The sequence below is a fragment of the Heterodontus francisci genome, chromosome 28 (assembly GCF_036365525.1).
Source record: "Heterodontus francisci isolate sHetFra1 chromosome 28, sHetFra1.hap1, whole genome shotgun sequence".
NCBI lineage: Eukaryota > Metazoa > Chordata > Chondrichthyes > Heterodontiformes > Heterodontidae > Heterodontus > Heterodontus francisci.
In genome coordinates this window covers 32,152,632-32,180,404 of record NC_090398.1, presented here as the reverse complement: position 1 = coordinate 32,180,404, position 27,773 = coordinate 32,152,632, and the positions used below count along the sequence as shown (strand labels likewise).

Genomic DNA, 27,773 nt, shown 5'->3' with positions numbered 1-27,773 from the left:
TTTTTTAAATTGTTTTTACTGATTCCTCTGTCCCTTATCTTTCTCTTGATCAAATCTTTCCTTCCTTCTCATTTCACTTCCTGTACCTGATTTGATATTGAATTAAATATTCTAAAAATCACTTCCTGGTTCAGACACATTAGCGATCTTTCAATCTGATTGGTTAAGTTACTTGCCCTGTTCATGCAGGTCCCAGATGCTCTGTAGAGGATGCTGCGTTTCCAGAGTTCACTGCGAAGAACTTCCAGTACAATATCCATAGAACGTCCATGGGCATGTGCAAGTGTACTGAATAACTGTCAATGACCACAACAACCGGTCTATTGTTCTTTGCCTGTTTGTTTAGTTTGAATTTTCTGTCAGTTTTGCATTATGATGACTGACTCCATTGTCGTCCTCTACTCCGACCACAACCTCTGTCTCTTCACCACCTAATTTCATTCCCTTCCCTAACTACTGTCTGAGGCTGTTCCTGACTTCACAACATCTGTGTCCTAATTGCTCTTGAACTGAGATTTTGAACCTATTTTTCCTCTATATCATGTCCTTCTACATCTATAAATTTGCTATCTCCACCCATCAACTGATGAAACCCTCATCCGTGCCTTTGTCATCTTTAGACTAGATCATTTAAATTATGCCCTATCCGAGGCTGGCCTTCTTCCCTCTGCCCACCGTAAAATTCAGCTCATCCAAAACACTGCTGTCTGTAACCTGCTTCCCCTCCGCACCCCACCACCTCCCCCCACCACCTCCCCCCACCACCACTACAGGTCCCATTCAGCTACCACTCATTGCTCATTCAGCTATAGCGGCTCCTGATCCTCAAGTGACTCCAATTAAAAATTCCCTTCTTGCAGTTTAATTCCCTTCATGGTCTTGACCTTCCCTATCTGTGTAACCTGCTCCATCTCTACGATCCTTCAGTACCATTGGAAATCTCTTCCTTCTGACTCTGTGCACCCTGGGCACCTTCCCCTTATCAGCGGCGGACAAGGTTGAATTAGAGTTGGTGAGATGGTCATGCCATTGAACGACAAAGGAAGATGGTTAGACTGTTTCTTATTAGAGTTGGTCAGCGGCTGGTGCTTTCAATGTTATTTCCCACTTGTCAACCCAAGTCTGCCTAAATGTCGTCCAGGTCTTGCTGCACATGGTTGCAGATAGTTGGTCCTCGGACACAACCCAAAGAAACTCTTGCAGCAATGGCTTGAGGCTGAGATAATTGTCCTCCTAAAATAGAGGCTATGTTCCTGTGTACAAGGTACGAGTCCAGCAAGTGGAGAGTTTTCCCCAATTCCCATTGACTTCAGCTTTACTGGGACTCCTCGGTGCCACACTCAGTGGAATGCAGCCATGATGTCAAGAGTTGTCATTCTTACCTCTATAATTCAGCTCCTTTGTCCACATTTGGGCCAAGTGGTCTGGAGCTGAGTGGCAGGTTATTTGTGAGTAAGTGCAGCTTGATAGCACTGTTGAGAACTTCTTACATCAGTTTGTTGATGATTGTGAATAGGCCATTCGGGCAATAATTGAACAAGGTTAGATTTGTTCATCTTTTTCATATACAAAGAATTCATATACTGTGAAATTCTGTACATTATCAGATAGATGCCAGTGTTGTGGCAGTACTGGAACAACTTGTCTAGAACTATGACTAGTTATAGAACACAAGTCTCCAACATAATAGCCAGGATGTTGTCAGGACCCATATTCTTTGCTGTGTCCATTCCACTCAGCTCTTCCTTGATATCATATGGAGTGAATCGAATTGGCTGGAAACTGGGTATGAAAGTCTCCTTTCAACCCCAGATGCATCTTACGAGTGGTATTCAACATAAAGGAGTATTGATCTTTGGCTGAGGCAGGATGGTACGTGGTGATCAGAAACAGATTCCTTACCCGTGTTTTCCCTGAAGTGATGAACTTACATGGGGCCCTGAGTCAATGTTGAAGACTTTCAGGTTCCCTCCTAGCCGACTGTATGCCACTGTGCCTCACCACAGGTCAGTCTGCTCTGCCGATGGGACAGGATGTTAGCAGGCATTCTGGTGAAGGAGTCTGGGTCGGGGGTTAACAAAAATAAGATTTTGTAAATATGAGTATGTTACACTTGCTTTATTAGAGTGTGGTCCACCTGTCCCACATTGGTTCGAGTTCCCAGATGTTCGTGAGGAGCACTTTGCAGACTTGACTGGACTTGGGTATTCCTTCATTCTGCCTGAATTCCATGCAGAGACCAAAGACTAGTGATCATCCCAGTTTTATTCTTCAACATCCTTCATTGTAGAGGCTTGCTAGGCCGTTTCAGAGACGACCACATTGGTAAAGGGCTGGAGCCATGTATTGACCAAACCTAAAGGACATTCGGTTTTACGACTATGTTTTTTTTACCACGACCAGCTCTTTTTTTTATTTCCAAATGTTAGAAATTATAATTTGAATTCAAATTCGCAAACTGTTTTTGAGGAATTTGAACTCGAGTCTCTGAATTACTGGTACAATAATAGTAAGAGCATCCTGCAGTCAATTTTCTACATTAAAACCACCATATTAATGTAAAGTGTTGATGAAAGTCCTGACTGTCACATTTAAGCTCAGTACCTTTTGACTAGGGAGGTGAAAAGAATGAGTCGGGGTGATCACTCCTGATTAGTAATTAGTTTAGTGATCCCTGCTTAGAGCTGCAGCTTGGGTCTGCATTCCTCCAGATAGACTGCTGGCACTTCCTCATCTAGGCTTACTCATGAACATAAGGACATAAGAAAAAGGAACAGGAGTCGGCCATTTGACTCCTCCAGTTTGCTCCACCATTCAATAAGATCTTGGATGATCTGATTGTGGCCTTAACTCCACTTTCCTGCTTGCCCATCATAATTCTTGACTCCCTTGTCAATGACTACATGAGCCTAGTGCTAGATACGTGTTCCCAGTGACTGGGGTTTCAAACTGGCAGTGGGGTGTATAAAATAATGGATGTCATATATTTCAATTACTGAGGCAGAAAGCAATTGGTTTTTCATCCTTATTATTATCAATTCTTCTGATCGATAAATCAACACTGGTTGTATCGATTAGTTGGTGGTGATTTCTCAGACAGTTTTCTGACTGCTTCTCTCACTTCAGAATCATCCCTTCTCTGCCACTTGAGTTCTGATTGTGATTTGCACAAATAAAAAAAAGGTCAAAGCGTGAAAGCAGGAAGTAAGTGTGAGAAACAAGTGGATCATATTGTTAATCAGTATCTAATACAATGTTGGACACTGAAGGACAGAGAAAACTGGTCCCATTGAAACTACTTCAGTCTCAGTGATTCCTCACTCTTCTAAAACAATACTTCTGATTTTTATTGATTTCATCTGTTTCCAAGTAATGAATAAATCTAGATCTGAGATCAATAGATTTTTGCTTGCCACGTATATTAAGGGATATGGAGCCAAGGTGAGGGGATGAGTTTAGGATGAAAATCAGCCATGATCTCATTGAATGGTGGAAGAGGCTTGATGGGCAGAATGGCCTGCTCCTGTTCCCATGTCTCTCTAAGACGCTGACAGAATATTCATCCCAAGTTCAGAATGCATCAGTCCCTACTCCAGTGACTGCTTTCTGTGCTCACAAAAAGCTGGGAAATCCCATCACTGTGTAGATCTTTTCATTCTCGTTCTTTGTGTTTGTCTGTTTATCTTTCACTCCCCTCCTCAATGTAATCATTATTATTCTTTACAGAAGATCATTGAACTCACAGAGACAGGAAACCGGGCGGACAGTTCCATACTTCTCCTAAATCTGGTGATGGCGAAAGGCTCTCGGGCCCGAAGGCTGATGTGGGAATCCTTTGTGAAAATGCGTCACGGAGTACCAAAGTTGGACAAAATATTGAATGAAATACAGGAACTCGGTACGGTAAAATCACACACTGAATTCAACTTCAGATTCAAACACTGCAGAATTTACTATAATATTACACAAATCTGATTTCATGTTAATTGATTTTAAACAGGTTCTAATTTATTTGATCATAAGAACATCACACAAAGTTTATCTGAAGTACCCGTTCATCTGAAAGGTAATTAATGAATTGAAAATTTAAATCCGTTTATAATACTTTTGAAAGTTGAGAGTATTTGACTGTAGCCTTTTGTTTAGAGTTTCAGAATCTGGAAATCAGAAGTTCAGAGGCTTAGATTTATCTTCAGTCCTCGACTATTCAGCTTCAACTTATAATTGATATAGTTGCTGACATCTGCTGTAAATGTACAGATGCTGCATTATTTCACTAGATCCAACTGCTGATTGTTATTACATCTGAATCTTATACATAGAATCCTGATTCACTGTGAAACCACATACGCACATGTCATGTGCCCCCAACTCTCAGGCAAATAATAGCACCTTGAGTTAGATATATTGGCTTATCTTTGCTCCTCTAGCTCTATCCTAGAGACTTATGATAAAGAGGTGGAGAGGTGTGAAAATAAGTAAATAGAATGACATACAGTCTATAGCACAGAAGCAGGCCATTCGGCCCAAATGTTCTCCACATGTGCCTCCTCCCACCCATCTTCCTCTAACTCTATGACCATATTCTTCTATTCCTCTCTGCCTACTAGCTTCCGCTTAAATGCATCCATGCTGTTCACCTGAACTACTCCTTTGGTAGTGAACTCCACATTCTAAAGACTGTCTGGGTAAAGATGTTTCTCTTTAATTACTTACTGGACTTATTGCTGACAATCTTCATTTACAAGTAGCAATTTCCTCTCTGCGTCTACTCTGTCAATTCTCATGCATAATATTAAACACCTCTCTTCGGACAATGTCATCCTTATTTTTCTCTAACGAAAAGAGCTTCATCCTGGTAAATATTATTTGAACCTTATCCTGTGGCTCTGTCATTTTTATTATATTGAGACCAGAACTGTGAACATTGCTCTAAGGTAATGTAATTGCACAGCACAGAATGATCTGTCAGAAATGTTTTAATCTCCTCTCAGATGTGCACACAATAGAACATTAATCCATGTAAGAATATGATAAAAATATTGTTCTGGGTGACAAGGAATTTATTGGCTTGTTTCCCACTGGCAGCAAAACAGTTCAAATGTGCACAAAGAAATTTCTTCCACTTCACGCTAGTCCCTTTTAGATGCAGGAAACATATTTTCTCATTTCCAACACTGCATTATAGAAAACTCAGAACAAAATTTAACAAAAGAATACAATTATTAGTAGGACATTTGGAATGAAATGTGAAGGCTTTCTGCTCTAATGTTATGTTGAGGGAAGTGTGTAGCAGCTTTCTTTTTGATTTGAATAGGTGTTAGGAAAGAACTGTTGTGTCAACACAATTATTTGTTGCATGTTCAAATAATCGAAAACAGGCAATAATAGCAGAATATTTTGGGACAGGAAAAGGCTAATTGTCTCAAATAAATGTGTTCCAGAGCTGAACCCACCTACAACTCCTTTCGATGTATCCACAGAAATATGTTCAGTTGTCCCTAGATTCACTTACACCGTTCATTTATTTTCCTTCGCCTGTAACTAAACCCCCAATCTATTACACTTCAATTGAAAAATATCATCCTGAATTTCCTTCTGTCATCGCTACATAGTTACATTGTATCCGTTGTTAAATAATTGCATCCATTGGGAGTGTCTTTCTTGCATTAATTTTATGAATTCAGTTCAAATACAGATCAAAATTTCTTAATCGGTTACCTCATCCCATAAATAGTACAAATCCAACTCTTGACGCCCTTTCCTATGTCTTCATTGAATGGAGCAGTGATCGTATTAAAGGCAGAAGAGCAAGAATTTTTGAAGTGCGTTCAGGAGGATTTTCTTGATCAGTATGTTTCCTGCCAATGAGGGAGGAGAAATTGATGGATCTAGTCCTGGGGAATAAAATGGGTCAAGTTCCATTGCGCTCAGCCTCAGCTGGAGTATTGCAGTATCAACTTCTGGGAGCCGCACTTTGGGAAAAATCTGAGGGCATTGGAGAGAGTGCAGAAAAGATTCACGAGAATGGTTCCAAAGATGAGGAAGTTCAGTTATGCAGATAGATTGGAGGAGTTGGGACTGTTTTCCTTGGAGATGAAAAGGCTGAGAGGTGATTTGCGAGAGTTATTCAAAATCATGAGGAGTCTGAGCAGAGTAGATTGGGAAAAACTGTTCCCATTCATGAAAGGCGTGAGAATGAGAGGGCACAGATTTAAAGTGATTGGCAAAAGCGGCACGAGTAAAATGTATTTCGCACAGCAAGTGGTTAAGATCTGGAATGTACTGTCTGAGAGTTTGGTGAAGGCAGACTCAATCGAGGCGTGCAAAAGGGAATTAGACTGTTATCTGAAAAAGGAAGAATGTGCAGGGTTACGGGCAGAAGGTGAGAGAATGACATTAGGTGAATTCCTCATTCAGAAAGCTGGTGTGGATATGATGGGTCAAATGGCCTCCTTATGTGCTGAACAATTCTGTGATTTGTAATGAGGTGCCTATAGAATAGGCCAGACCTGTTAGTATTAACCATAGGGTGGCTATTGTTGTGTATTGGACAGTCCAGACTTGAGTGCATCTGGCCCCATCTGGTATCGGACGCCCTTAGGTCCAGTATTTTGAAGTTTTCAACAACACAGCCCAGCCTGAGGGGAAGGTCCATTCTTTTGCAGTCACTAGCTGCCCAATGTGAAAGTGATTTAAAATGAATGACATCAAAGTCAATGAATTAGAGGCTGGACTGCCCGACCCTCATTATACTACATATATTAGTGATTATACTACAAATATTATGAGTACAGTTATTATTGACAATTACTGCATAAACATAAACAACATAGTAATTCAGTGTGCAAAAAGTGCAATTGCAGTGCTCCGTGCTTGTGTTAATTAATCATATGGACAGGCCTTTAGCTCATAGCCATTTTTGTCTGATCGCATGCACAGGGGTTGGTGGTCTGGGGCAGGGTCTTTGCCTAGTATTCCTGGCCTCCGCCAGTGGTCACCATAATTAACCATCAGAGGGAAATATCGCCTTTGTAAAAATCTCCATATTAGTAAAAATAAGAATCAGGTGAGAATTTGAAGCTTTTCTCTGTCCTTGTTCAATTTCAAGCAAGGTTTCCATTAACTGAGTTTTAACTTCTACATATACCTAGATGAAGCTGTGAAATAAATGCTACGTTTTACTGTATAGTGAAACAGTTTTGAGAAATTGTTTTATTGTCAATACAACTAACACTGAAAACCACTTTCCGTCTGTTCTAATTGAAGATGTTCAACAGAAACACAAGGAAACACTCCGGGTACAAACTGAAACACTGAGAGTGAACACTATCCTAACAAAGGAGAAGGTTAAGATCTTCCAGCTGGTTGATCGATACGCTGAGCTAACGATCATTTCTACTGTTCGAGATCGGACACTTGTAGAACATGAACTGCTGGCAAGAGGCCGAGACCATGAAGAGTGGAGAGAGAAACATCTCCAAAGAGAGCTAGAGAAAATCCAAACTGATCAATTGTTCCAGAGCAGTTTTTCCTGGACAGCCTTTCTACTCCAGAAATTAAAGAGTTTCTTCTGGCAATCCAGTTCTGGGAGTTCAGCAGTGGTGAGTGGAGTCCCAGGGATTGGAAAAACAACAATGATACAAAAGATTGTTTATGACTGGGCCACTGGGAAAGTATACCCAAACTTTCAATTTGTTTTCAGTTTTAAATTTCGGGATCTGAATGGTATTAATTGCAGAATAAACCTGAGGAATCTGATATTGGATCAGTATCCATATTTCAGAAATGTTCTGGGAGAGCTCTGGAAGAATCCAGAGGGATTGCTGTTTATATTTGATGGTTTGGATGAATTCAAGGACACGATCGATTTTGCTGACAATCGGAGAAATACAGAACCTCAGTACATGTGCACAGATCCCGAATGCCGGTGTGAAGTGTCTGACATTGTGTACAGTTTAATACAACACAAGCTGCTCCCAGGATGTTCAGTGTTAGTGACCAGTCGTCCCACTGCATTACATTTATTGGAAAAGGCTGAGATCAGTGTCTGGACTGAAATCCTGGGATTTGTTGGTGATGAACGGAAGGAATATTTCAACAAGTTTTTTGAAGATCAGACGTTGGCAGCAGCTGTTTTCAAACACGTGGAGGAGAACGAGATCCTGTACACCATGTGCTACAACCCCTCCTACTGCTGGATCCTCTGTCTGTCACTGGGTCCCTTCTTTACACAAAGAGACAAGAAACAGCAGCAAGTTCCCAAGACCGTCACCCAGCTATATTCCTACTATATTTACAACATTCTGAAAAACCATAGCCGGGAGATTGAAAACCCCCGTGATGTGTTATTGAAGATTGGTGAGATGGCCTTCACAGGAGTTTCCGAGAAGAAGATTGTGTTTCGAGATGGAGATCTGATCGAGTACAATCTGCAACCTTCCCAGTTCTTGTCTGGATTCCTGATGGAACTGTTGGAGAGAGATGATTCTGTCCAGAATGTGGTTTACACATTCCCACACCTCACCATCCAAGAGTTTGTAGCTGCACTTACACAATTCCTGACTCCAGATCCTGGCGATGTCCAAAAACTCCTCAGGAAAGCCTACAGCGAGAAGGATGGGAGATTTGAGATATTTCTGCGTTTTGTTGCTGGTCTCTCCTCCCCACAGGCAGCATGGCCCCTGGAGAAGTCTCTAGGTTCATTTCTTCATCAAACAACCTGCCAAGTGATTGACTGGGTGAAGGAGAAGGTTACAGAACATACTGGAAACACAGAGAGTGAAATTGATAAAAGGGACCTCCTGAACACATTGCACTACCTGTTTGAGTCTCAGAATAAAGCCCTAGCAGAGAACACAGTGGGATCTGAGAGAACGCTTCATTTTTGTGGATTAAGACTGACCCCGATTGACTGTGCAGTCCTTTCTCATGGCATTGGACTCTGTGAGACAATAAAACACCTCGATCTACAGAGCTGCAATATTGACTGTCAAGGACTGAAGCGGCTGGAACCTGTTCTGCACAAATGTCGTGAATTGAGGTAATTATTTATTTGTCTCTGTTAGGGAAATAGTAGAAAAAAACATAACTTGAATCATTGCTCTAGGTTGAAGCGATATGGTCCAGTTAAACCAGAGAGAAGCAGATTCAAAAAAAATGTGATAAATAGTAAGATAATTAGTAAATAATTCCCTTAGGAGTGGAGAATCTAAAATGTATCCGTGTAAGCAATTAGGAATGAATCACAGAATTGTTACGGCACAGAAGGCGGCCGTTCGGCCTGTGCTGGCTCTCCAAATGAGCAATTTACCTCGTGCCACTCCCCTGCCTTCTCCAGTTAGCCTTGCACATTCTCCTGTTTTACATAACAGTCCAATTCCCTCTTGAATGCCATGATTGAACCTGCCTCCACCATATGCTCAGGCAGTGCATTCTAGATCCTAACCCCATGCTGTGTGAAAAAAGCTTTTCCTCATGTCGCCATTGCTTCTTTTGCCAGTTATCTTAAATCTGTGCCCTCTTGTTCTCAGTCTTTCCACCAATGGGGACAATTTTCCCTGCCTATTCTGTCCAGACCACTCATTTTGAAGACCTCTATCCAATCTCCTCTTAATCTTCTCCTCCAAGTTCCAAAACTCAGAGTGTGAGTTGCTGCAACTGATGACACTTCCTTCACTTATGGTTATCCAGGACATGGGTAGTGTCCTGGAGTTCCTGCATAGCTCAGGATGTGCATGCCAGAGGTCAGAACAGCCTTGCCATTCCTTTAACTGTGAGATGATAAATCTTGCTACTACAGATAAGCCTTGAAACTGTGAATAACTAAACACTCTGATTTCGGGTCCGATCAAAGAAAAGGTAAAAAAATGAAAAATACTCACCAACCATTCATTTTCCTGCTTCCCTGTGATGTCACACTTGACTTTTCTTTACAGTGCTGTCTGTCAGCTCTGAACCTACAGACAATCCACCGCTCCTTTAGCAGCTTGCTCTTTTCCAGTCCACCGCTCTGGCTCTGCTCGCTCTTTTTAACTCGGCTGCTCTGACTTTGCTCCCTCACAGGCACGTTCCTTTCTATTCCACCGCTTTGGCTTTGCTCCCTCACAGGCCCGTTCCTTTCTAGTCCACCGCTTTGGCTTTGCTCCTTCACAGGCCCATGCTTTGCTCCAGTCTTTCTCATAAAATCCAGAATTAACAGAGCAGCGGGAATGAGACAAGAGTCTTTAAACTTTAAGTAGCCGCTCACTGAGCTCCAGTGGACTGATTCTGATCATCAGCGAATGGAACCAGCCTGAGAGTCATTTGAAGGCCCCTCACAGACTGCACTTTATTTAAAGAATACACCTACTGACCGTCTCTGAATATAAGGGGACTTGCACAGAGTGAGCTTCATTGTCGCTGACAGGAAAGTCTGCTCACTAATTTCTTGAAGTCTTCTCAATGCATCCAGTACCTTCCGAGGGAGAAAAGCTGTATTCAGGAGTTGATTAATTTATTTCTTGCTCTGTTTGTGTTCAGACTCGGGAATAATGAACTGGGAAATTCGGGAGCAAAACTGCTGTCTGCAGCTCTGAGGACCCCAAATTGTAAAATACAGAAACTGGGGTACGTAATAGATTGTGTTTAAAAGTCTGGATGCCTGAAACTATACATTTTAATGGTAGCAGTATCTGTAACGTTATTAGTAAACACAACAGTATTAGTAGTATAATGATACTGTTAATAATCATTGAGTAGTCGCCCTGAATTGTTTCTCCGTCCCCAACCCCAACCATACTCTCTCTCCCTCTCTCATCTTCAGACTGGAGGAAAACAGTCTCACTGCTTCTTGTGTCGGGGATCTTGCCTTCGCTGTCAGTACAAACCAGTCACTGTTGGAGCTGAACCTGAGTGGTAATAAACTGGGAGATACAGGAGTGATTCTACTGTCTGTGCCTCTGAGGGACCCAAACTGTAAAATACAGAAACTGCAGTAAGTACCAAACTGTGTGAGATTGTGTTTGTAATAACTGGATGTCTGATATTGTACATTATTATTTGTATCAATAATGATGTTGTTATTCAGTATCAGTAATATTTAAATAATAAGCACTGGGATTTATTCAGATTCATATTGTCTCTGATCTCCAGGCTAGGTAATGTTGGTCTCACAGCTTCTTGTATCGAAGATCTCGCGGCTGTTCTCAGTACAAACCTGTCACTGACTGAGCTGAACTTGAGTGAGAATAAACTGGGAGATTTAGGAGTGAAGCAACTATCTGAGGCTATGAGTAATCCAGACTGTAAAATACAGGAACTGAAGTAAGTACCAAATATTGTGAGCTGGTGTTTATAATAACTGGATGTCTAACACTGTATATTATTGTATCATTAATAGTATTACCAATAAACACTGCACGATATTATTTGCATCCATACTAGTGTTAGAATAAACATTGTGCATTTTACTTTCATGTGTCATTGCGTTATTAAACACTGTGCAATATTAGCATCAGCACTAGTGTCAATAAATACTGTACATTACTTATTAACACGAATAATACTATCAGTAATAGTATTATTAATCACTAGGATTTATCGCGATTTAAATTATCTCTCTGTTTCTGATCTCCAGGTTGAGTAAAGTCGGTCTCACATCCTCTTGTGTTAAGGATCTGGTTTCGACTCTCAGTGTATACAGGTCACTGACGGTTCTAGACCTGGGTGATAATAAACTGGGTGATTCGGGAATAAAGCAATTGTCTATGGCTTTGAGCAATCCGAACTGTAAAATACAGAAACTGCAGTAAGTAGCAAACTCTGTGAGATTATGTTTATAATAACTGGATGTCTGACACTGCATAATATTAATATTAGTAAAAGTGCTGGTAATAAACACTTTATTTTATTAGTATGAACAGTATTTAATAATAGTATTATTGATAATGTGGAATGTTCATTAACATCACTATTTGTGTTATTAGTTAACACTTAGAACTGGATTATCATTCCAGGGTCCCGCTCCAATGTCAGGCTGAATTCTGGGTTGGGAATACAGAACTGCCAGTGGCAGAAAACTGGAAGTGATTTTTGAGGAAGCAGCCTCCAGGAGCCCTGTACAATTACTGACAGCTGGTGGACTATATAGGCTGTATGGCCAATAGAAGGCCCTTCAACACTGACACATCGGCAGCCCTATCATTAGAGGTGGGAGCTGTTGTTGCAAGTGGGAGAGAGGGAGGGTGCTTCAAGGTGGAGGTGCCCTCTGAAGACTTTTTCTTTTTAAAAAAAAAAGAGGCCACATTGTGCACAGGGCAGCCTGCAGTCACAACTGCGGCCATTTATCAAACACGGCTGTGGGGGTGAGTGGGAGGTAAACTGGTAAATGGAGCTATAACCCCCCTATAAGATCTGTCACTGTTGGGAGGCCCCATTCATTCATCGGCTGGTTTATGGCCTTCACTGTGGCAGGGGCCCACCTGCCACCTGGGAAATTCCAGTCAACGGCAGCAGAGGAGTATTAACAGGCACTTTTAAGAGGCTTAATTGCAAGTGGCAAGCAGTTGTTAACCTCCCCCCACCCCACCTCAACCTGGCCGCATCCAAAATGGCCTGGAGGTGGGACCATGGCGGCAAACTGGCCCGCTGGCCTCATAGAGGAGATTTGCGGGCCTGTCCATCTCCAGTCTCGCCTCCATAGCGTTTCAAAATTCAGCCTCAGATGTACACTGGACATCAGTAATGCTGTTAGTAAACATGTTACATCATTATTAGTGCCTGTATGCATCTGTATATCTGTTCCCATTACTCTGCTCTCCAGGCTGTGTGAAAATGGTCTCTCAGCTTCAAGTACCAAAGATCTGATCTCTGCTCTCAGTACAAACTGGTCACTCATAGAGTTGGACCTGGGTCGTAATAAACTGCGAGATGCAGGAGTGAAACCACTGTCTGAGGCTTTGAGTAACCCAAATTGTAAAATACAGAAACTCTGGTAAGTACCAGACTCTGTGAGATTGTGTTTACAATAACTGGATATCTAACACTGTACGTTATTATCAGTCATAATCTTATTAATAAAAACTAAGTGTCAATCGTGGATCACTGATAGCATTCACACTGCTGAATCTGAAGCTATGGGTTCAATTGTCACTCTAGATACTTGAGCGCAAAAATCTCAACTGACACTCCAGTGCAATACTGAGGGAGTGCTGCATTGTCAGATGAGACGTTAAACCAGGGCCCCCTGTGTGCTCTCACAGGTGAATGTAAAAGATCCAATGATGCTGTTTTGAAGAAGAGATGGGGAGATATCCCTGATGTCCTGGTTAACATTTAACCCACAATCAGTGTCACTTTTAAATCAGGATGCAATGATCCCGTTATGGTGAAACGTTTAAAGGCTCCAATAAACATGAAGGGGATTGTTATGTAAGGTACATTGGCTTGAACAGAAGGTGAATCGAGACAAGAGTTAAATTAGGGACACAATCATTTCACCTCCGCTCATATTAAAGGTGTTCAATAATTTTGAAGGGGCTGCTGGACAGTATATTTACTTTGAAGGTGTCAGGACAAATCATTCAGACTGTCACCAGCATCATTAGAACAGGTAACCTGATCATTATCACAGTGCTGTATGAGGGAGTTTGCTGTAAGCGAATTGGCTGCAGCGTTCTATAGTACAGCTGTGACTAAACTTCAAAAATGATACGATTTTACATCATGTTTGAAAGTGAGGTCGTTCAATCTGAATCCAGGGTGTTTAGTTTGAACAAAGGAAATTATGAAGGTTTGAGGGCAAATTGGCTGAACTGGATTGGGAAAATACATTAAAAGGTATGACAGTTCATGGGCAATGGATAGTCTTTAAATAATGATTACAGAGTTTACAGCAACTATGCATTCCTACAAGGCACAAAAACCCCAAAAGGAAAGGCAATCAACCGTGACTAACAAAGGAAGTTAAGGATTGTATAAGATTAAAAGAAAAGGCTTATAAAGTTGCCAGAAATAGTACTAAACCTGTGGATTGGGAGGATTTTAGAATACAGCAAAGGCAGACGAAGAAACTGATAAAGGGAGAATAGAATATGAATGTTAACTAGCAAAAAACATTAAAACGGGCTGTAAAGGCTTCTACAGGTACATAAAAAGGAAACATTTGGCTAAAACATGGGTCCAGGGAATAGAGAAATGGCAGAGAAGCTAAATGATTACTTTGTGTCTGCCTTCATTAGGAAGATGCAAGAAATCTCCCAGAATAAGAGGTCCAAGAGACGAGGGAAAATGAGGAATTGAAGGAAATTAGTATTAGTATTAGTATTAGTAAGAAGGTTGTGTTAGAGAAATTAATGGGGCTGAAGGATGATACGTCCATAGGACCTGATATTCTACATCTCAGGGTGTTGAAAGAGGTAGCTGTGCAGATAGCAGATGCATTGGTGATTGATGTCCAAAATTCTATAGATTCTGGAATGGTTCCTGCAGATTGGAAGGTAGCAAATGTCACCCCACTGTTTAAGAAGTGAGGGAGAGAGAAAGCAGGGAACTATAGACCTGTTAACCTTACATCAGTCGTTGGGAAAATGCTGCAATCTATTCTAAAGGATATGATAAATGGACACTTGGATAATAATGACCTGATTCGGCATAGTCAACATGGATTTATGAATGGGAAATCATATTTGATGAACCTGTTGGGAGTTTTTTGAAGATGTTATTAACAGAATTGATAAAAGGGAGTCAGTAAACATGGTATACTTGGATTTTCAGAAGGCTTTTGACAAAGTCCCCAAAGGAGGTTGGTTAGCAAAATAAAAGCACATGGGCTGGGAGGTAATATACTGGCATGGATTAAAGATTGGTTACCAGGCAGAAAGCAGAGAGTAAGAATAAATGAGTCTTTCTCGCATTAGCAGGCGATGACTGGTGGGTTACCACAAGGATCAGTAGTTGGGCCCCAGCTGTTCACAATATATTACAATGATTTGGATGTTGGGACCAAATGTAATATTTCCTAGTTTGCGGTTGACACAAAACAAGGTGGGAATGTGTGCTTTGAGGAAGATGAAAAGCGGCTTCAAGGGGATTTGGACATACTTAGTGAGTGGGCAAGAACATGGCATTTGGAATATAATGTGGAAAAATGTGAGGTTTATCCACTTTGGCAGGAGGAATAGATGTGCAGAGTATTTCTTAAATGGTAAGAGATTAGAAAGTGTAGATGTACAAAGCGACCTGGGTATCCTTGTCAATAAGTCACTGAAAGCTAACATGCAGGTACAGCAAGCAATTAAGAAGGCTAATGGTATGTTAGCCTTTATCACAAGAGGGTTTGTGCAAAGTCTTGCTTCAATTGTTTCGAACCTTGGTTAGACCACTCCTGGAGTACTGTGTGTAGTTTCAGTCCCCATACCTTAGGAAGGATATTATTGTCATAGAAGAAGTGCAATGAAAACGACTTTAATTTCGTTGGGATCGAAGTTAGGAGGCATCCAGACTTGTTCCCAGGATGGCGGGGCAGTCCTCTGAAGAGAGATTGGGGAAACTGGGCCTGTATTCTCTCGAGTTTCAAAGAATGAGAAGTGATCTCTTTGAAACCTACAAAATACTTAAAGGGATAGACAGGGTAGATGTAGGTTAGATGTTTTCCCTGGTTAGGGAATCTAAAACCAGCGGACACAATTTCAAAATAAGGGGAAAGCCACTTAAGACAGAGATGAGGAGGATTTTCTTTACTCAGAGGGTTGTGAATCTTTGGAATTCTCTACTCCAGAGGGCTGTGGAAGCTCAGTCATTGAGTATGTTTAAAGCAGAGATTGACAGATTTCTAAATATCAATGACATAAAGGGATATGGGGATAGTGTGGGGTAAAAAGGCATTGAAGGGCATTGTGGAGAAAATATAAACTATTTCAAGTCCACGGAATTCATGCAAATAAAGACTTAATTTCAGGCACATGGAAGGGTGAAGCCCTCTGGTCACGCTTAGTACTTCTCAGTGATACAGAATTTGCAGTACACACTTACAGGATACAACAGCCATTACTCGTTTGATCATAATACTTCGACACATTCCAGGTCTACAGCTTGATCAATACACTGCATTGTATTGCGCAATCATCTCCTCCCTAAACCTTGAAGCTACTAGTGAAGCTGCCAGTTTTCACAGTTTATTGCATCCTTGTCTCCAGTCTTGCCCTGATCTCTTTGATGAGTGAAGCGAGGACAGCATGTTTACACTGTGGTGGCGGTTCGGTACTGAGCAGTACAAATCCCAGAATAATGGTCAAGTTTCCCATCATTCCATCGGTCCCTTACAGTTGCATTGTTTCGCATTTTCTCTAAGGTTATTAATACATTCTGATGCTAAATAATTTACAAATGTTGCCCCTTTGGTCCTACTTTGTGATGATCAGCCATGATCATAATGAATGCTGGAGCAGGCTCGATGAGCTCAATGGCCTACTCCTGCGCCAATGTTCCTAAGTACTAAGAGCGTAGGAATATAGAAACATAGGAGCAGGAGTAGGACATTCAGCCCACAGAACCTTCTTTGCCATTCAGTTAAATCATGGCTGATCATTTACCTTAACACCACTTTCCCGCACTCTCCCCATATCACTTGATGTCATTAATATCCAGATATCTAACTATTCCTGTCTTGAACATGCTCAATGATTGAGCTTCCACAGCCCTCTGGGGTAGGGAATTCCAAAGATTCACCACCGTCTCAGTGAAGAAATTTCACCTCATCTCAGTCCTTATTCTGAGACTACATCCCCTGGTTCTAGACTCACCAGCCAGGGAAACCATCCTATCTACATCCACCCTGTCACAGCCTATAAGAATTTTGTAAGTTTCAATGAGATCACCTCTTTGAAACTCTGGAGAATACAGACCCAGTTTCCTCAATATCTCCTCAAAAGACAATCCCTCCATCCCAGGGATTAGTCCCGTGAACGTCCTTTGCACTCCCTCTGTGGAAAATATATCCTTTCTTAGATGAGGGGACCAGAACTGTACACAATACTCCAAGTTCAGTCTCACCAAGGCTATATAGAACTGCAGCAAGACTTTACTCCTATACCCAAAACCCCTTGCAATGAAGGCCAACATACCATTTGCCTTCTTAATTGCTTGCTGCACCTGCATACTAGCTTTTAGTGACTCAGGAACAAGAACACCCAGGTCCCTTTGGTCATCAATACTTCCCAACCTCTCACCATTTAAGAAATACTCTGTCTTTCTGTTTTCCTACCAAAATGAGTAACTTCACACTTATTCACATTATATTCCATCTGCTATGTTCTTGTCCATTCACTTAGCCTGTCCAAGTCCCCTTGAAGCCTCTTTGTATCCTTCTCACAACTTGCATTCCCATCTAGTTTTGTGTCATCAGCAAATTTTGAAGTATTACTTTTAGTCCCCACATCCAAATCATTTATATAGATTGTGAACAGCTGTGGCCCAAGCACTCATCCTTGTGGTACCCCACCAGTAACAGCCTGCCCTCCTGAGAATTACATGTTTATTCTTAATCTCTGTTTTCTGTCTGTTAACCAATTCTCAATCCATACCAGCATATTGCCCCCAATCCCATGTGCTGTAATTTTATTTACCAACCTCCTGTGTGAGACCTTATCAGTTGCCTTCTGAGAATCCAAATGCACCACATCCTGGTTCTCCTTTATCTATGCTACAAGTAACATCCTCAAAGAAACCTCCAAGTTTTTCAAAGCAGCTATGAGGAAAGATTGGATAAGCTGGGGTTGTTCTCCTTGGAACAGAGAAGGCTGAGGGGAGATCTGATTGGAATGTACAAAATTGTGAGGGGCCTGGATTGAGTGGAGGTGAAGGGTCTATTCACCTTAGCAGAGAGGTCAGTGACAAGGGGGCATGGATTTAAAGTGATTGGTAAAAAAATTAGAAGGGAGATGAGGAAAAATTCTTTCACCCAGCGGGTGGTGGGGGGCCTGGAACTCGCTGCCTGAAAGGGTATTTGAGGCAGAGACCCTCAACTCATTCAAAAGGAGTCTGGATATGCACCTCAAGTGCCGTAATCTGCAGGGCTACTGACCAAATGCTGGAACGTGGGATTAGAATAGTTGGATCTTTTTCAGCCAGCACAGACACAATGGGACAAGTGGCCTCTTTCTCTGTCTTAAACTTTCTAAGATTCTATGATTTCCCTTTCATAAATCTATGTTGCCTCAACCCAATCATATCATTATTTTCTAAGTGTCTCATTATCACATCCTTTATTATAGATTCTAACATGTTTCCCACTACTGACTTCAAGCTAACAGATTTGTCGTTCCCCGTTTTAGCTCTCCCTCCTTTCTTAAAGAGTGGGATTGCATTTGCTACTTCCCAATCTGCAGGAACCTTTCCAGAATCTATAACATTTTGAAAGAGAACAACCAATGCATCCATTATCTCTACAGCCACCTCCTTCAACAGTCTGGGATGTAGTTCATTTGGTCTAGGGGATTTATCAACCTTCAATCCAGTTAATTTTTCGAGTATTACCTCTTTATTAATACTAATTTCTTTCAGTTCCTCATTTTCACAAGTCCCTTGGTTCCTGAGAATTTCTGGGAGATTTTCCTCCTTGAAGACAGACATAAAGTAATTGTTTAGTTTCTCTGTCATTTCCCTGTTCTCCATTATAAATTCTGTCTCTCCCTGTAATGGACCCACATTTGTACTTGTTAATCTTTTCCTTTTCACATAGCTAAAGCTTTTACAGTCTGCCTTTATGTTCCTCACTAGCTTGCGTTCACATTCTCTCTTCCCTTTCTTGATCAATTTCTTGGTCATCCTTTGCCAGATTCCAAATTGCTCCCAATCCTCGTGATTGCCACTTTTTCTGGCAACCTTATCTGGCTTTAGTCTTTGATCTAATACAATCTTTAACTTCTTTTGCTAGTCACTGTCTGTAAAGTGTTTTGGGATGTCTTGAGGTCATGAAAAGCACGATATAAATGCATGTCTGTCTGTCTATATTTTATCAGTATCACTGATAGTGATATTAATAAAAGCTTGAGATTTATCCTAATTCCTGTTACTTCTCACTCTCTAAACCCCAGGCTGGATGATACCCGTCTCACAGATTCTTGCGCCGAGGACCTTGCCTCGGCTGTCAAAGAAAACCGGTCACTGACAGTTTTGAACCTGGATTCAAACTCCTTCACAGACAAATCTGTCCCCGCTCTCCGCCGCCTCATACAGACCTGCAGTAGTCTGGAGCAGATCGAGTGAGTATTTGTGTTAATGTATAATGCAATAAACAAACTATAAATGTGTTTCAGCCACTTTTATGGGTAATATTTGTAATAATTATTGAAATATGAACTGCAGTTTCCCTGTTTTTTTACACTGTTGTTCAATCTGTTTATTTCCTGTTTAATATTTAATCTTTTCAGGTTGTTGGAGAATAAGTTCACTTCAACTGGAAAAGATCAGCTGAAGTCACTGCAGGGTTCAAGATGCGGACTGCACGTGGAGCTGTCGTCATATTAATTTATAAGCATTACTGCTCTCATTATTGTAACATTTTTGGCTGATTTTCTGCCCCTCCTCTTTAAGCATCCATGCTCCAGGTTTAAATCCTATTGACCTTTCCTGGTTTCTAGTTTGAGCTGAGAGAGCAACATCCCCCATTGTGACGTCAGAGGCCCAGCAACAGGGTCACGTGACTCAGCCGCCCAGCCCCACAGCGCTGCTTCTGCAGGATATCCGGGACTGAATGTTCCCCAATGGGCCACTGGGGAAATGTACAGACAGGAATGGCCCAGGATGTGCCTGCAGTGGGACACTGACAATTGCATTTTGTGTTCCTGGTTTTGGGGATAACATTACTGGGGATTCTGGCTCAGTATCAGTGCCCATTGACCCTGCTGGGAAGTGAATATGGGCGTTCAGCATGGGGGTAGGGTCTGTTCAACTGCGATGGATCCTGCTGTCCAATAGGGAACAGTATCTGGAGTGACCCAGGAAGAATATGCTTTTGGGGACGTTCCTGAGGATGCTGCACCCTGGATAGTTCTACAAACCAAGAGGAGAAATGGGGGAAGTGCCAGGTTGGAATCCCGCTGTTCTGTGTGGGCAGTTGCGAGCATTTGTAATGTTTAAGGATCCCAAACTTTCCCTGTTTTTGACACCAACACGAGGATAGTTATTGGTGTTACCGTGGAAATGAAACCCCATGTACTTCCTACAGTCTTAAATTTCAAACCGAATCAGCTCAGAATGCAACCTTCGACCGTGAAATTGTGAAAATACCCATCGGCTCTGCTAACTGTTCTGAGGCAACTGAGGGATCGATGAATGGACTTGTTACTCGGGTCACTTAGCTTTGTATAATGAGGTATACTTGGAAATGTTTCCGGCTGTGTTAAACTTCACCACTGCCTTGCTGACTCCTGGAATTTGTAATGCTGTTTGTGAGAATTGTTGTGTGATGTAGAATTAAATGTTACCCGCATAAAAGTTAAAAATAGTTTCAGGGAGTTTTGGCCCAAAGGTCTCTAATCATTGCTATTACCAGATAAAGCTGTGTAGATCAGAAGCAGCCTCCTTGAAGGAAGGTGTCACCAAAAGCCAGGTCGACAAAGCACCGCTATGTAAGGAAAGTGTTAGGGTGAAAACAGGGAATTATAGACCAATTAGCCTAACATCCGTTGTCAAGAAATTGCTGGAGTCTATAATTTAGGATAGTGTGACTGAACATCTTGAAAATCTTCAGCTGAGTAGAGAATGCCACCAAGGATTTGTAAAAGGCAGTTTATGGCTTACGAACTGTATTGAATTTTTTGAAAAGGTGACTAAAGTGGATAGGTCAATGTCTATGTAGGATATTTATATGTACTTCCAGAAGGCATTTGTTAAAGACCATCATAAGAGACTGTTATATAAACTTGAATTTTAAGGAACTGAAGGTATTAATCTGGTTATGAACTGGCTGAGTGGCAGCAAAGTAAGCATAATGGGCAGATACTGTAATTGGCAGAATGTAACTAGTGGTGTCCTGCACAGATTGGTGTTGCGGCCTCAGCTTTTCACCATATTTATGAACAACTTAAATGTTAGGATAGAAAGCCATATGTCCAAATTTGTTGATGAAACAAAGATATTTGGCATTGTAAGTGGTGGCGATGGAAGCATAACAATGAAAAGAGATATTGTTAGATTAAGTGAATGTGTAAAGTCATAGCAAATAGATTTCAATGTAGGCAAATGAGAGGACCTAAGAAGAATAGGGTACTATCTAAATGGTGGAAAGCTAGAAACATTGGTTTGGTGGTCAATAGAGATGTGGGAGTCCAGGCAAACAAATCATTAAAACGTCATGAATGGGTGCAGATAATCTTTATATTTAGAGGACTGGTGTACAAGGGGATAGAACTCGTACTTCAGCTATACAACGTTCTGGTTAGCCTACACCTGGAGTACTGTGAACTGTTCCGGGCAGCAAACCTTAGGAAGGATATACTGGTTTTGGAGGGATTGCAACATGGTTTTACTGGAATGATAGCCTTGTGATGGAATCTGTGGTTGCAAAGCTTGTCATTTTATAGAGACAGACCTTAACTTGAAGGGTAAATGGGATTGAAACAGAACCTAAAAACAGAAACTGAACCAATACACAAACAGAAGTTGAAATGAAACCTTCCGGTTACAACCAGACAAAAGGAGACAGAGTCCTCACAAATCCGGCAGGAGTGGAACACCAGCAAGCAGAAGAAAGTGAAGACTGAATCCAGGAGTTGTTTCTGTTGCTTAAAGTAGCCGACGAACCAGATCAAGCCATACTGTGCACAGCTTGTCACTGAAGGACTTGGATAAAGGGAAGACTGGTAAATCCGTGCCATCAAGACTGTCATGAGCAGAGCTGAGGAGGTTCTGGAGAAGTACGCCTTGTGGTGAAGGCAGTACCCATGGGGTATGGGTTGAGTGGAAACTGCTGTTGGATGAGCAACAGCGACTAAATCCTTGAAGAAAAGAGCTGGAAATCTACCTGAGAAAATTCAGAGTTCCGAAGAACTACATGACTGTAATTTGGTGCAATATATGCTGAGTGGACTGCTCAATGAGATCTATCTCTATTCTGATAGTTAAGGTGTAATTTATAATGTATATGTACATATTGTTTGATATCTCTGTGATTCCTATTTAATTTATGTTGATTTTTGGTTTGATAAACTAAGAGTTGTAAAAATGAAATCTTTCCACTAGTTTTGTTTTTCCTATTTGGAGTTGTTCAGTAAAACCGCTTCTTTCGTTTTGTTGATTTCCACAGGCATCATAACAACTTGGACTACAAGGGATAAATTGTGAGGAGAGCTTACACAAACTAGGGTTGTATTGCCTGGAAGTTGGATGACAAAGAGATGATTTGATTGGTGTTTAAGATATTAAGGGGAACGGATAGGCTAGATAGAGATCAACTATTTCCAGTGGTTAGGAAGTCTAGGACTAGGTGGCATATTCTAAAAGTTGGAGACAGACCTTTCAGCAATTAAGTTATGAAATGCTTCTGCATGAAAAGGGTGGTAGAAGTTTGGAACCCTTCTGCAAATGGAAATTTAGGCTAGATCAATTGTTAATTTTAGGTGTTAAGGGGTATGGGGCAAAGTCAGGGAGTTAGTTCACCGATACTCTGTGATGTCATTGAATGGTAGAACAGGCTCAAGCAGCTAAATGGCCTACTCCGGTTCCTATTAATTATTTTTTTCCCCAATATCCAGGTAGAATCATAGATTTATAGAATAATATAGCGCAGAATGAACCATTCAGATCATTGTGTCTTTGCGGTCTCTGAATTCCCTATCACTGAATCACTGAAAATTGTTCCACTTCGAGCACATATCCAATTCCCTTTTGAAAGTTATTTAAACTGCTTCCACCATACTGTCAGATCATAACAATACCCTGCTTAAAAGAACATTTTTATGTCACCTCTGGTTCCTTTGGCAATCACCTTAAATTTCTGTCCTCTGGTTACCAATCCCTCTGCCACTGGAAACGGTTTCTCCATATTTACCCTATCAAAAACCTTCATGATTTTGAATATATCTGTCAAATCTCCTCTTAGCTTTAGCTGCTCTAAGTCAGTAGATTAATTGCACATCAGGTCGAGTTCATTACCTTTTGTGTCTCAGACCTTGTCATTGCCGGAACTGAGAGAAATCTACCTCAGCTGCCAGTCACAAAAGTCGAGTGGGTGCCCAGGACTGGTGAAAAGGAAGTGTGAACAAACATAGCAATGTTCCACATACTGGGAAAGAAAGTCCGGCATGTACCCTGGTGTAGATCATACAGAGCTCACAACGGCTGCTCACTGAAGCCTCAAAGAACGTCCAGGAGTGCTGGAGGATGTTTAAAAATGCTAATTACTACCTGACCGCAGGATAATAGAGGGAATGATATTGTAGAGCACAGACTAATAGAAGAGAGAAGAGATGCAGGAGAACAAGCAGTAGATTACAGAAGACGGAGGTTGATTGGAAAATTGCAGAGGCTTATACCAGCGGAAAACAATAAACCCAGGAAATTGCCCCAACTGCATCCCAGTGACCCAGTTATAGAAAGGCCAATCTATCAGTCAATCATTTCCAAGCCTCACACCATCCTGACTTAGAACGAAATCCTTGTTCCTTCACTGTCACTGGGACAACAATCTGCAACTACCTGTGGTCTGTGTGTACTTATAGTGCATAGACTGCAACGGTTCCAGAAGGTGGCTCCCTAATAACGTCACAAGGGCAATTAGGAATGGGCAATAAATACAAACCTTACCAGCTATGCTCACATCCAATAAATGAAGAAGTAAAAGCATCATTATTTATCTGATCAGATTTTAGTGAAGCAGCTTTGTAAGTTTGGTGTGCAAGACAAAGGAAACTCCTAAGGCATTTTATGAGTATATTAAGGGCAAGAGGATAACCAAGGAAGGAATAGGGCCCATTAGGGACCAAAGTGGCAATCTGTATGTGAAGCTGGAGGACATGAGTGAGGTTTTAAATGATTACTTTTCATCTGTGTTCATTATGGAGAAGGATGATGTAGGTGTCGAGATCAGGGAAGGGGGTTGTGATATACCTGAACATATTAGCATTGAAAGGGAGGCAGTATTAGATGTTTTAGCGGGCTTAAAAATAGATAAATCCTCAGGCCCGGATGAGAATAATTCCAGGTTGTTATGTGAGGCAAGGAAGGAGATAGCAGGGGCTCTGACACAAATTTTCAGATCCTCTCTGGCCACAGGAGAGGTACCAGAGGACTGGAGGACAGCGAATGTGGTACCATTATTCAAGAAGGGTAGCAGGGATAGACCGGGTAATTACAGGCTGGTGAGTCTAACATCAGTGGTTGGGAAATTATTGGAAAAAAATCTGAGGGACAGGATTAATCTCCACTTGGAGAGGCAGCGATTAATCAGGGATAGACAGCACAGCTTTGTTAGGGGTAGATCGTGTCTCACTAACTTGATTGAATTTTTCGAGGTGACTAGATGTGTAGATGAGGGTAAAGCAGTTGATGTAGTCTACGTGGACTTCAGTAAGGCTTTTGATAAGGTTCCACATGGGAGATTGGTTAAGAAGGTAAGGGGATCCAGGATAATTTGGCAAATTGGATCCAAAGTTGGCTAAGTGGCAGGAATCAGGGTAGTGATTGAGGGTCGATTTTGTGAGTGGAAGCCTGTGACCAGTGGTGTACCACAGGGATCGGTTCTGAGACCCTTGCTGTTTGTAGTGTACATTAATGATTTAGATGTGAAAATAGGAGGTATGATAAGTAAGTTCACAAATGGCACGAAAATTGGTGGAGTTGTAAATAATGAGGAGGAAAGCCTTAGATTACAGGATGATATACATGGGCTGGTAAGATAGGCGGAGCAGTGGCAAATGGAATTTAATCCTGAGAAGTGTGGGTGATGCATTTTGGGAGGACTAACAAGGCAAGGGAATATCCAATGGATGTCAGGACCCTAGGCAGTACAGAGGGTCAGAGGGATCTTGGTGTACTTGATCATAGATCACTGAAGGCAGTAGCACTTGTAGATAAGGTGGTTAGGAAGGCATATGGGATACTTGCCTTTATTAGTCGAGGCATAGAATATAAGAGCAGGGAGGTTATGATGGAGCTGTATAAAATGCAGGTTAGGCCACAGCTGGAGTACTGTTCTGGGCACCACTCTATTGGAAGGATGTGATTGCACTGTAGAGGGTACGGAGGATCCAGAGTCCTATTCCATAACTCCAGTTGGGTTAATCAGGTGCTTTAGAAACTTTATTTTCAATAAAATGTTTTGAACCCCGAGACACTCACCGTAGAACATCAAGGGACTGTCCAGAAATAGGAAGTTGCTCATCCTACTGCCAAGGAAAAGCACCATCCCAAGATCCAACTCCAAGCGGTTTAACTGCAGCAGCATTAATACAGACTAGTCTAGCTGAAATTATAGTGGCTCCTGGCACCAGACTTATTCTCCAATAGATCTTCATTAAAGGATTTACTGATATTGTAACCACAGAGGTGTGGATTTTTCTTGATTGCACAATGTTCAGCTCCATTCACAGCTCCTGCATTGACTCACAGTCCAGCAAAAACTCGATTTAAATTATTGTGTTCAGATCCAACTATGGATCATCTCTTCTTATCTCAGTACCCTCCTGTGAACCTCCTCCAACATCCCTGCAAAAACACTGCATTACTCAGATCCTGCCATCTTCTAAACCACCAATTTCCTTCACTGCACCATCGGTGACTGTGCCCTCAGCTGTATCTCTAAGCTCTGGAAGTCCCTCTCCATACATCTCTGCTGCTTCACCCGTTTTTTCCTCAGTTGAGACGTGGCTGAAAGTCTAAGTCTTTGACCAATCTTCTGGTATTTTGTTCTAAGATCTCTAACTGTGCCTTGGTGTCAAATCTTGCCTGCTACCCTCCTGCAAAGTGTTTTAAAACATTTCGCTATGGTAAAGGGGCTAGATCAATGCAAGTTGTCATTGGTGTTGAGGAGTGGATTGACAGAGCAGTGAGGCAATAGTGAAAAAGAATTACAAGACGAGAGACAGGCAGATGTAGGCTGAGAGATAGAGAGCAAGTGTGTGTGTGTGTGTGTCTGTGTGTGTGTGTGTGTGTGTGTGTGTGTGTGTGTGTGTGTGTGTGTGTGTGTGTAAGAGAGAGCGAGAGTCACCTAAAAATGAGGTGCCAACCTGGTGAAACTACAAAACAGGACTACATGCATACTAAACAGTGGAAGCAGCATGCTATAGACAGAACTTAGCAGTCCCACAGCTAATAGATCAGATGAAAGCTCTGTATTTGTGCCATCTCCAGTCCTGAACTCTGGTGGACAATAAAACAACTAACCGGAGGAGGAGGTTCCACAAATATACCCATCCTCTATGATGGTGGAGCACAGCACGTCAGTGCAAAAGAAAAATCTGATGCATTTGCAACTATCTACACCCAGATTTGCTGAGTGGATGATCCAACTGGGCCTCCTCCTCCAGTCTGCAGCTTCATAGATGACAATCTTCAGTCAATTTGATTCACTCCATGTGATATCAAGAATCGGATCAAGCAAAGGCTGTATGGCCCTGACAATATCACGGATGCAGGACTGAATATTTGTGCTACAGAACTAGCCACAGCCCAAGCTAAGCTGTTCCAGTTACAGCCCCAACACTGGCATCCACGGACAATGTGGGAAATTGCACAGGCACGTCCTGTCACAAAAGGCAGGACATATCCAATCTGGCCAACTACTGCCCCGTCAGTCTACTCTCAATCATCAGCAAAGTGATGGGACGTTTTGTCGACAGAACAGTCAGGCCACCCTGACTCAGCAATAACCTGCTCACCAATGCTCAGTTTTGGTTCTGCCAGGACCACTCGGCTCAACAACTCAATACATCTTTGACTTCTGACAAAAGAGTGGGATGCCAGATGTGAGGTGAGGACGACTGCCCTTGATATCAATGTAACATTTGACTAAGTGTAGCATCAAGGAGCCCCAGCAAAATTGCAGGCAATGGGAACAAGGTGGAAAACTCTCCATTCGTAGGAGTCATAACTAGTACAAAGGAATATGGTTGTGGTTGTTGGAGGCTAAACATTTAAGCCCCAGCACATCATTGCAAGAGTTCCTCAAAGTAATGTCCGAGAATCAACCATCTTCAGCTGCTTCCAATGACCTTCCCTCCATCATGATGTCAGAAGTGGAGATGTTCACCGATGATTGCACAGTATTCTATCCTAGTCACAACTCCTGAGATAATGAAGTAATCCAGGTCCACATGCAGCAAGAACTGGACAACGTTCAAGCTTTGGCTGTTAAGTAGCAAGTAACATTAGCATCACACAAGTGCCAGGCAATGCCCATCTCCAACAAGAGAGAATCTAACCATCTCCCATTGACATTGAATGGCATTACCATCACTGAATCCCCCACTATCAATATCCTAGTGGGTTCCCATTGACCAGAAACTTAACTGGATCAGCCATATACTGTGGTTACAAGGGCAGTGCAGTGGCGCAGTGGTTAGCACAGCAGCCTCACAGCTCCAGTGACCTGGGTTCAATTATCGGTCCTGCCTGTGTGGAGTTTGCAAGTTCTTCCTGTGACTGCGTGGGTTTTCGCCGGGTACTCCGGTTTCCTCCCACAGCCAAATACTTTCCGGTTGATAAGTAAATTGGCCTGGTCTTGGTAGGGGAATTGAGGGAAGGTGGGGATGTGGTAGGAATATGAGATAAATGTAGGATTAGTATAAATGGATGGT

General features: G+C 41.9%; 1 protein-coding gene across 6 annotated transcripts in view; it reads left to right on the top strand.

Moving 5' to 3' along the window:
• LOC137385172 (NACHT, LRR and PYD domains-containing protein 3-like) overlaps positions 1-22,145 on the top strand; it is an 89,560-nt gene extending 67,415 nt beyond the window's left edge. For 5 of the 6 annotated variants that reach the window (XM_068060142.1, XM_068060143.1, XM_068060144.1 and 2 more), the window contains 10 exons: positions 3,727-3,898; positions 4,001-4,066; positions 7,270-9,043; positions 10,522-10,608; positions 10,805-10,975; positions 11,134-11,304; positions 11,618-11,788; positions 12,803-12,973; positions 19,074-19,241; positions 19,410-22,145. In XM_068060142.1, coding sequence (XP_067916243.1) covers positions 3,727-3,898; positions 4,001-4,066; positions 7,270-9,043; positions 10,522-10,608; positions 10,805-10,975; positions 11,134-11,304; positions 11,618-11,788; positions 12,803-12,973; positions 19,074-19,241; positions 19,410-19,506 — 3,048 coding nt within the window. In that variant the 3' untranslated portion in view covers positions 19,507-22,145. The remainder of the gene's footprint in view (positions 1-3,726; positions 3,899-4,000; positions 4,067-7,269; positions 9,044-10,521; positions 10,609-10,804; positions 10,976-11,133; positions 11,305-11,617; positions 11,789-12,802; positions 12,974-19,073; positions 19,242-19,409) is intronic. The other variant, XM_068060145.1, reaches the window with a different exon arrangement.
• Positions 22,146-27,773: the final 5,628 nt, after the last annotated feature.